Source organism: Stegastes partitus, unplaced genomic scaffold (assembly GCF_000690725.1).
Source record: "Stegastes partitus isolate 25-593 unplaced genomic scaffold, Stegastes_partitus-1.0.2 Scaffold1366, whole genome shotgun sequence".
Lineage (NCBI taxonomy): Eukaryota > Metazoa > Chordata > Actinopteri > Pomacentridae > Stegastes > Stegastes partitus.
Window position 1 is genome coordinate 173,506 of NW_007579097.1, and position 9,862 is coordinate 183,367.

General features: G+C 43.8%; 1 protein-coding gene across 1 annotated transcript; it reads left to right on the plus strand.

Annotated features, from left to right (window-relative positions):
- Positions 1–3,760: 3,760 nt before the first annotated feature.
- Positions 3,761–9,619, plus strand: LOC103370070 (unconventional myosin-XVI; the record flags this gene model as incomplete). Its single annotated transcript, XM_008298983.1, has 2 exons — positions 3,761–3,916; positions 9,350–9,619. Coding segments are annotated over exons 1-2 (298 nt in total), but the record flags the coding sequence as incomplete, so codon positions are not given.
- Between the last annotated feature and the right edge of the window lie 243 nt (positions 9,620–9,862).

The following is a 9,862-nucleotide window of genomic DNA, read 5'->3' on the forward strand; positions in this document are numbered from 1 at the left end:
GATGAAGATAGCGATCAATGACTTTTCCTGGTAGACTGCTGTATTTTTTATTTTTGTAACCAGCTGTGTTACAGGCATTGTTTGGAAAAAAGCATTTACGGTACGTATTTGTGTATGTCACTGGTGTGTATTTAATTAAAAGTTTAAAAAACCTTTCTATGTAACATCTTTCTGTGTAAATATCTCATGTTACAACATGGACAAGTGCAGCCTATATATATGTACAAATAGTTTTTTCTTTTTAAAGTTAGTGGGTGCTGCTTCTACTCAGGTGCGCTCAATAGTCTGAAAATACGGTAAATGAAATGGAGACTAATAACTTTGCAGTGAGAAAAAAAGAAAATCTGAAGACTAAACAAGTTTGGAAAACAAAATGGTTAGGAGAGATGTGATTGTCTATTCTTTAGTAGGATCTGGAGGTAAGATTTTAAGTACTAGTTTTAATATTTTTAGCTAATGCTAGCATCAAGAGGCTAAAATGTTTGGCAGGACTTGGCAACAGCATCTGCTGCTCTGGATGGCAGTGGTCATCATGTATTGTAATGTTAATCATCCTGATTTAAACACATAAATATTAAGCATATTTGATATTAATTGGGTGCCCCCAGTGATTCTGTGACCACTGGATTTGTAAACCCATGTAAGCATATAAAAATCTGTGTCAAACATCAGCTCAGGCCAAGGCCAAGATTTCTCCTTATAATGTGGGGAGGGAGTGAAATGTAGATAAATCAGCCCCAAAAATCCCTTACTACCAGCCAAGCTTAACCACTGGGGTTAAACAATTAGTTGTGGTGGCTAAGTTTAGGTTAAGGGGTGAGAAAATGCATTATATCACAACGATAGCTGTACAAATGTGTGTGTGAATGTGTGTGTAGGAGGATGTAATCACAAAGTCCAGCCACTACTCGATGTCTTTATTTGCATCAGAACATTAAACAATCCATTATTCATTCAAATAGTATTCAAAATTTAAAATTTGACTGGTAAAAATAAATAAATATTTATTTGTGTAAATATATCACACTTGATAAATAATTAATTCAAAGAGGTCTCTTTTCATATATAATGCATCATGCCCAAACATTCCAAGCGCCTTTGGCTCCGCCGTAATTGGGAGCGTTTTCTTTCATCGGGCATCCTGCGCCGTTCGGCGTCGGCTAAACAAATCGCATGCAAGCGCGCATATGCACACACACCAGGGTGTCAACCGTGGTGGTAACACGGTCGCAGGATTGATTGACACCTGAGGGTGATAATGACAGAGTGACAGCTATGTCCAAGAGAATGAAATTTGTCATCTCCTCTGGGTCAAAAGCTGCCATAGTGAGAATCTGTCACTGCTGTAGGGAAGCACGGAGGCACAATCTCAGCCAAACACAATGTGTGCGGCAATTTGAGCTACAATTCATTACATTTGCTCTGGTACAGATGACACCTCTAGACAATGAAAAGAACCCACTGAGAATGGATGTTGAATGAATTGAATTCCAAAGATTCTCTCTCCCCGTGTACTACATGAAAAAAACTGGTTCACCAGTAATTGCTGCAGCTTTTTTTTCTCTCTTTTAGCAGTGAATAAAATAACTTGCATGCATGTTCATGATGTACCTTCCCCTCTATGGTCTTCATTTTCTTCATTCTATCTGTGCTCTCCGTCTAAATCACTGCTCAGGTGCTTGACCTACTTGTAGCTATAGAGAGGAGGAAATTATTCGACACCAACCCATTATCATGTCGCCGTTACACCACAGATGAGTTGTCTTGCCTTCTAGCGGGATGTCTCACACTGAGACCTTGTATTACCTTGTGTTCCGATGTTCCAGCCCTTCCTGGAACAGCATCTTAAATATCTTTTGCTGCGGGCACAGATAACAAAGTTTCCCTTTTAGCCGTTAATGTTTAATGACATTTAGATAGAAAAACGCGTCATTTTCTTGTCAGATCTGCTGCTGTGAGGTCTGGATATCACGAGTAGAGTTTTTAATCCTTGTCCAAAAATTCTGTGTATTTAGCAGAGTAATGTATTAAGTACTAGTTGTGGTGCAATCCTTGGGAACTCAGGCATGCGTTGATACACATGCCACATAAACCTGTCAACCTGGTGGATGTTGGAGTACTTGTCCCTAGCAGTGTTTTGCAGAAGCTGCAGTGAGTAGTTTCTTTGACCTGATTTCCTGTGACAGGAATTACTCGAGCATCCACTCTCACACACACACACACACACACACACACAATCCATCTCCCAGCCTGCCTTTCCCTCATTCTCTTTCAAGCTCGATCTGTTGCTCCTCTGCTACCATCACCCAGTGAACCTCACCTGCTTCTCCTGTTTTCTTTTTTATCTCCACATTCCCACGTTTTTGACAGCCGTGGTGAAATAATAGCTCCAAAATCTCCCAGAGAAAATTCTGCGCGCTATATTATACCCGTACATGTTGCAAGCACCCTGGCACAGATTTCCAAAATGTGTGTCACAGTCTCGCTTCAGTCCCACACTGCTGGTTAAACTCTTGTACGGTCATCCATTTCTTTTTAATCTTCAGTTGTTTTTTTTTTTTCCCCTCACTGCTTCTCTCTCCCATCTTCCCTCCTCTCTCTCATTCGCTCACTCTTTCTCCTTCACCCTCACATTCTCACCCTTCTTGTGCAAATCCCCCTTTTTTTTAATGCAAGGCTTAGTTATTCATATATGCAAATCAGCCTTAAAGCACAAAGTCATAGAGATTGCCCTACAGACACACTAACACTGCAAGCGCATAGTTCACATTGCGTCACGCCGTGTGTGTGTTGCAGCATGATGAGTGCATCCTCGAGTGTGTGTTAACGCAACGAGCCCTGCCGTTGTAGCAAACTATACTTATCTGCCGTTAATTTCCGACCAGTTTAAGACCATTGATGAACACTTAACCCGTCACAGCAACCAAAAGCCGCACTGCAGCAGCTTCGCCTCTCTTTTCTTTCTCTCTCTCTCCCTCTTTAGCGTCCTTCTATCAAATTTAACACTCCCCCCCTCTCTCTCCCCATCCCCTGCTGTCTCTTGCTTATTTCTCTTTCTCTTGCTCCCCCTGCTGTATCTGCATTTACATTTTTTCCTTTAATTCCATCCCTCTGTTTTCTCAAGTGACCTCCCTTACTCTCTCTCTCTCTTTGTGTTAAAATACAGGGAAGCACGATGAAACCACCCACCCATCACCACCTCTTCTTCTTTTTTTTTTTCAGAAGAAGATAGAGGATAGACCAAAGAAATGTGCATCTGTATGACTCACTGCTGTATGTGCGTGCATTTGTGGTGGAAGGAGGCTGGGAGGGGTGTGTGGAAGGAGGCGAAGGAGGCATTGCGTCATCGGGGGTGTGTTGAGCTGGAGGAGGGCTGAGCCGGCTGTCAGTCAGTGACGCCAGTGGAGCACGTGCGTTGGCTATGGCTTGGAAGACATTGTGCAGCGGTTATCTGGCTGTAGGCGAGGAAGAGCTAGAAACAGCCGCAGCTCCCCGTTGCTGACGGGTTGACCGAGGGAGTGTATGTCTGAGTGTGAGTGTGTGTGAGTGTGTGAGTGAGTGTGTGAGAGTGAGTGAGTGAGTGAGTGAGTGAGGGAGTCTGGGACTGTGTGCATGTGCTGCATGGGCTGCAACCGGAGCTGCTGCTGCTGCTGCTGCTGCTGCTGCTGGTGAATAATGCAGACAGGGGAACGGAGTTTGGATAGCATGCAGGGAGACAGATTAATAATGCATCGTGCCGGTTACAAGCTCTGCATTAGTTAGTTTTTCTGGAACCTGTAGCTGGCTACTATTTGCCTGCCTGCCTGACTCACTGACTCCCCGCCTACCTTTCCTTCCTGCCTGCCAGACTTTCTACCTGACTGGCGGACTGTCTGACTTACTCAGAAAATGTCTCACTACCATTTCATCAAATGTTGTAAGTAGCCGTTCAGCAGCTCTGTATTTGTGCATGCAAAGTGTGTGTGTGTGCCTCAGCCATGGGTGTGTGCCTGTTGTATTAGCACTTACTATATATATACATAGATATATTTAAGCAGCTTGTCTTACTGTGTGCATCCACATGCTTAAGAATTCTGCTCGTTTGCTGCAGACACAGCAGCAGTGTAAACTTCAAATGGGAATTTGTGTCCCCTCAGTGTGTGTGTGTGCAGTAAGTGGGTGTGTGAGCTTGCTGCAGAGAGCCGCTGCTGCTGCTGCAGATGTGTGAAGTTGACCGGTGAATGCGGCAGGTAGCCGCAAAAGGGGAAAAAGAAAGATGAAATGGAGCCACAAAGATCCCATGGTAGCGTCTGGCGTGTTCATATAACACAGTGACAGACTGACAGAGAGAGAAAGTCGCTGCAGAGAGAGGAGGACAGATGGAGAGGAAACTGAGGGTGATTTAGAGGAGCATGGGAGAGAAGGAGGGAATGGCAGGATGGGAAAATGTAAAAGGAGGTGAGGATGGGATGAGTGACATATCAAGAATGCAGCCAAGTGTTGCAAAGAGTGACTTGAACGCTGGAGAGGGAGAGACGCTGATATTTGAGAGTAGCAAGGAAGAAGGGAAAGAGGGAGGATTAAATAAAAAAAAGGGGGGGACAGATGAGTGAGTCCTATGATAGAGGTGATGCAGGCTGTCAAAGTCTTCCTCCTTAATCCATCCCTATCCCTCTCTTTGTGTATCCTGCATATTTATAGTGTCTGCAGTTTCCATCCTCTGTGTGTGTGTGTGTTTGTGTACAGGTGTATGTGTGCTATTTTCTAATTTACAAGCTCCTGCAGTGCTGTCAGTGTTATTAGCTGGAGCCTGCATGGGATGTTCTACATTCAATCAATAACTGATCGCCTGGAGATGGGATGGCAGCAGAGGAAAGCTCCTTGTCTCTCCCTCCCTCTGTCTCTCCGCTCACTGCATCTCTCTCAGATTCATTCAGCCCTATTTCCCATCAGACCTGCCGTCCTTTCCCACTCTCATTCACATTCCATCAATTTGTTCACAGCCATTCATCATACAGTAGCAATTGCCGGTGTTATTTGGCACGGCCATGTAGTGCAGACATTAAGCCTTCCTGTAATGTTTGCTTTCAGAGCAAATTGTGAGCGAACATTTGGACATAATTTGCAAAGTTTAGTTGGAATGACTGTGTTTTCATCAACCAGATCGATGTGAATATGCATATGTGTGTGAAAAATGGGAATTTTTGATGCATCAGGGTTAATTCTAGTTCATCCTTATTGATTGTTGGTGTTTCTATCTAAAACAAGAAGAACAAACAAGAAAAAATGCTCCTGGGAATGTTCTGATAATCAATATTTTCATATCAACACATCATTCGGCCTTTTTCCACTGAGCAGGTTAGGAGAGACTTTTTTCTTTTTTTAGTCACAACCTGTCATCTAAAGCCACATGTAAATTACTGTGCAGCTACTTACAGAAATGGATTTGCCTGACTTTATGTAAATATCATTACTGTAGCTTGCTCAGCTTCTCCTCATATAATCTACTACGTACTCTGTGCACTTTAATTTCTCGTGTGTGAGTAATGCCAGCGCCAGTATGTCATCTCATGTGAGGTCTTCCATGTGCTGGGAGTTTATGGGTTTACGCGACTGTAACCTTGAATGTACGTTTAATAGATGATGTACGAGGGGGACAAAAGGGCTGTGAAGGATGTAAGCGGACAAACCGAGAGTAGATAATGGCCACAGTGAGGGGCAGAGTTGGAGATGGTGCTCACCGCGCTGTCATCATGTGTGACAGAACTGGCGGAGCTGGGGCGCTTACATTTTCTTAGTCTGGCAAATTTGTCACTCATCCTCGCACTCTCACACTTCCCCACTACACCTTCAATGAAGATAAATCATGGAAGAAGACAACGCGACAGTTTCTCATCCTCGTGCTTGCATCCCTGCCTGTTTAACCTCAATGAAGGTTGAAATAATTATTATAATAAATGATTAGTCAGCCGATTATTTAAAAAAAATCATTTCGATAAGTTAAAAGCTCAAGTCATCTAACAGAAATATAAGTATGGCCTGTATCACATCATCATCTGTGACCAGTTCTTTCTCTTGCGTAAAAGTGAATGATTGATTGTTTAATCAAGAAAATAGCTTTTCCGAAGTATCGACTATATATCACCAGAGAGCTCTGTGCTCACAGTCATCGGAGGGCGCGTGCTTGTACGTGTGCATGCAGATACATTTTGCTTTATGCACCATAAACGGTAATAAATTCTGCCCTTGATGCACTGATTTTTTTTGTGGCCTTGCAGTAATCTGTGTGTCAGTGTACTGTGGATGAGGCCAACTTGTGCCAGTGCACTCACTTCAGTAGGTGTCTGCTATGGAGACAAACTGAACACACTCCACATCAGGACTTAAGAGAAGGTGGGAGGGCGGATTTTATGTGAGTTGAAGAATAAATGAGGAGAGGGGGAGCTAAGGATGCTGGACAGTAGAGAAACAGAGGGGTATGGAAATAGAAAAAAGCAGCAGTTTGAGTGTGTTTTTGTGTTTATATATGTGTGTGTGTCTGCTCATGCGGCAGCCAGGTTCCTAAAATAAAATACAGTTGAAGCACCTGGCATGAACAGGTGCTTTGTGCCGCCCCCACCCCTCCCCTCCACCCTCTCTTGTCTGGAACCTGAATACAAAAGAACAGTTTTTTTTTACATGTCTAACCAGAGCAGATGGCACCAATGTATTGTGCAGGAGGTGTGTGTGTGTGTATATGTGTGGCAAAACCAGGGTGGAGGGGGCAGGTGTTTGAATGAATGTGTAAATGTACTGTATATCAAACAGTAAAAAAAAAAAAAAATAGGCACATTGAAACACAGCCGCGCCTTTTGTCTGCTTGGATGTCTTTGTCTCTGTCTGATAAAGATCTAGTCCAAACACACCTAAGCCCCTACAGATGGGAAACTGCTGTATGAAGTAGAGTCTATGGGTGCACTCGTGTCCGTTGAGAAACTGTTGAGGACATCTTTTGTTGTTGTGTTGCATTTCGCTCCTGAATGTTAACATTGTTCAAAGCTAAGCTCCAGACTAAAATTTCACACCAGTGCCAGCAAGTCTCTCAGATGTGAGCACCAACGCCAGACTTGGCGACACTGCTTCTATTATGCGGCATAATGTTTAAAAAAAAAAAGACAGTGTATTGTCCTAGAAACGTCTTTGATTCCTTTACTATCAGATTTAAGTGTATTTTTTGATAAATTTAAGGGCGAGAGAGACTTTTGTGAGATAAAGTGTGGAGAATAGTGCAAAACCCAGATCACAGACAGATGGTCAAGAACAAACAGGACAAATACCCCTGGGCAACATTTTAAAAACTAATAGTTTATCAGTTGCTGGTCTTCTAGAGAAGATTTTGTGATTTGATTTCAGCAAAAGGCATCTCCTCTTTTACGATGTGGTATGCCATGCTGGATTTGGCACGCCACTCGGCTTTCACACTCGCCAGGCTAGTTCCCTCGACGCTGACAGCTTGTGGGAAGAGAATCTGCTTTTCAGGGAATGCAATAGTGCGGCGTGCAGTTTTAAAGTTTGTTGGGGGCTCTCCCAAACTCTCCCATGACTCTCCCGCTTTCTCTGCATCGCCTTGTAGCTCATCTGCCTTGGAACTCGATCGCATGTTACCAGGAGTCTTACACGATGAGCTGCTACTACTAATGTGAGCTGTTGTTGGTGAGATACAGATGGCTGACAAATAGGAAAAACCTGAACCATGGACTCCTACAGTGAGGGGATCCGGTTAAACTGTGGGGGGCATTTATCTGAGTTCACTTGTACCCTGAGAGGGAGTCACTGAACGGTTTGATGAACATGAAAATGATGTAAATCGTATATTATGGCCCAGTTGAACACCTATGGGTTATTCTGTGTTAAGCTGTGCTCTTCACCACCATCACCAAAGCACACAATGAGAGAATAATACTATTCTGGCAGCACATATTGGCCCAGCACCTTAACAAGTTTTTGTTTTTCTTTTCATTTGTCACCCAACTGCACGTTTACCCTTATGAGCATATCTGCGGCCTATGGCTGTATCTCTGACAACCAAAGTGAAAAGTCCCACAACAGATGTGATTTTTTTTTCTAAACACCTTTTTATTCCCACAAAAAAAGCACCTTTAACTGAATCGTTGGCAAAAACCTGATCAGTCAGTCATCGTCAAGAGCCCTGCAATAAAAACATGCATCTCAGGGTTATTTTAAGACACGATGAAGTAATGCGAAAGAGACAGGCAACACGACGTGCTTCAAAAGCGTCCCTCTGACAATACCTCTCACCTGATGAACAAGACTGATGCGTGCTTATTCACCCTAAAAAAAGAAAGTAAGAGATGCTTGAGATAAAGAGCACTACATTCAAGCAGATCATTGAATAGGAAAAAAAAAAAAAAGCTCCAAGGAGGGTAGAATCAAAACAAAATGGGCACAAAAGGACAAGAGCAGCAACAAAAAAAACAGCAAAGTTGAGGTTGATAAAAGAAGGAATGAGATACAGAGACAGCAGGTCTAAAGAGACATGATTCGGTAAGAGAAACACAACACGCTCTGCCTCTGCAAAGGCATCCTCCTCGTCTTATTTTGCTTGTCCTCTGGGCTGGCGATGACCTGAATTTGTCAAATTATCAGTGCTATCAATGCCAGATTCCACTCTTAGCCTACACATAGAATTCCTCCTTCCTACACTACCTCATGCCGTATTTTTTTTCTCAATAGCGTGCACCTCTCTGGCTTTCTGCATGAGCTCGCTTCTCGTTCGAAGCCCACCTGCTGCACAATCGCTGTACATCCTAATCATCCGAGCAGACCCTAATAGGTTCAGCAGCTGCCTTGTGATGAGATCTGTTTGGCTGCGTTCCACCGAGAGGCAGGGAGATTATGCACAGTCAGGAGAATTGCTGCACTCTGTCGGGACAGGAGAAACAACACATAAAATGCTGTGAAGCCTCACTCAACGCACCCCGGGGCTAAACCGACAGCAGATATCTCTTACAGTAAATATGCTAAACGATTGCCCACACGCAACTGGGCAGACTGCTGACATGGACATGCACTGCATACATGCACATAAAACAATAGCATAAAACACACAGTCGCGCCTGGAGGTGAACCTGACAGTGTTTTATTATACGATCCTGTTCTCATTAGCTCAGAGTCTATAGAGGGAAAAATTAGGGATTGTGATGTTTTCACTGATTGACCAGATTTCCTTCCTCACTCCTTGCATGGACAGCTTGCCATCAGAGCTTGAATGAAAACAAATAATGTGTATGTGAATTGCATTTAGTGTTATGCAGCTGTATCATTTTCTGACATTAAACATCATTATCTCTCTCTCTGTCTTTCCCTCTAGGTTGTTTCCAGCTATGTAATGTCTTTCGTCAGAACATGGAGATAGACCAGTGTCTGCTGGAGTCTCTTCCCATTGGCCAGCGCCAGCGGCTGGTCAGGAGGATGCGCTGCGACCAAATTAGGGCTTACTACGAGAGGGAAAAGGCCCTTCAGCGGCAGCAAGGTGGGATCAAGGTTCGAGCCCCGACCGCCCACCGCAAGAAGCATCGAGTCCGCTTCAGCCTCGCCGATGTCATGCAAGACGCCATCATTCACCATGACGACAAAGAAGGTGCGTATGTGGGGCATGGATACTAGTTTTGCCATGTTTTTTTTCCTCCTATATTGAAGGGTCACACACACATGCAGCAGCAGTGGACCAAATCAGTGCTGCTCACTGCAGGTCACACAGTTTGTTCTGCTGAAAGCTCTCCACTTGACTGAAAGGAACACACTGAAGCTTTTATCCTCGTGCAGTTTTCAAGGACAAAAATACCTCAGCAGAGATGATAATTTCTGACGCTGAGAGGAGCCC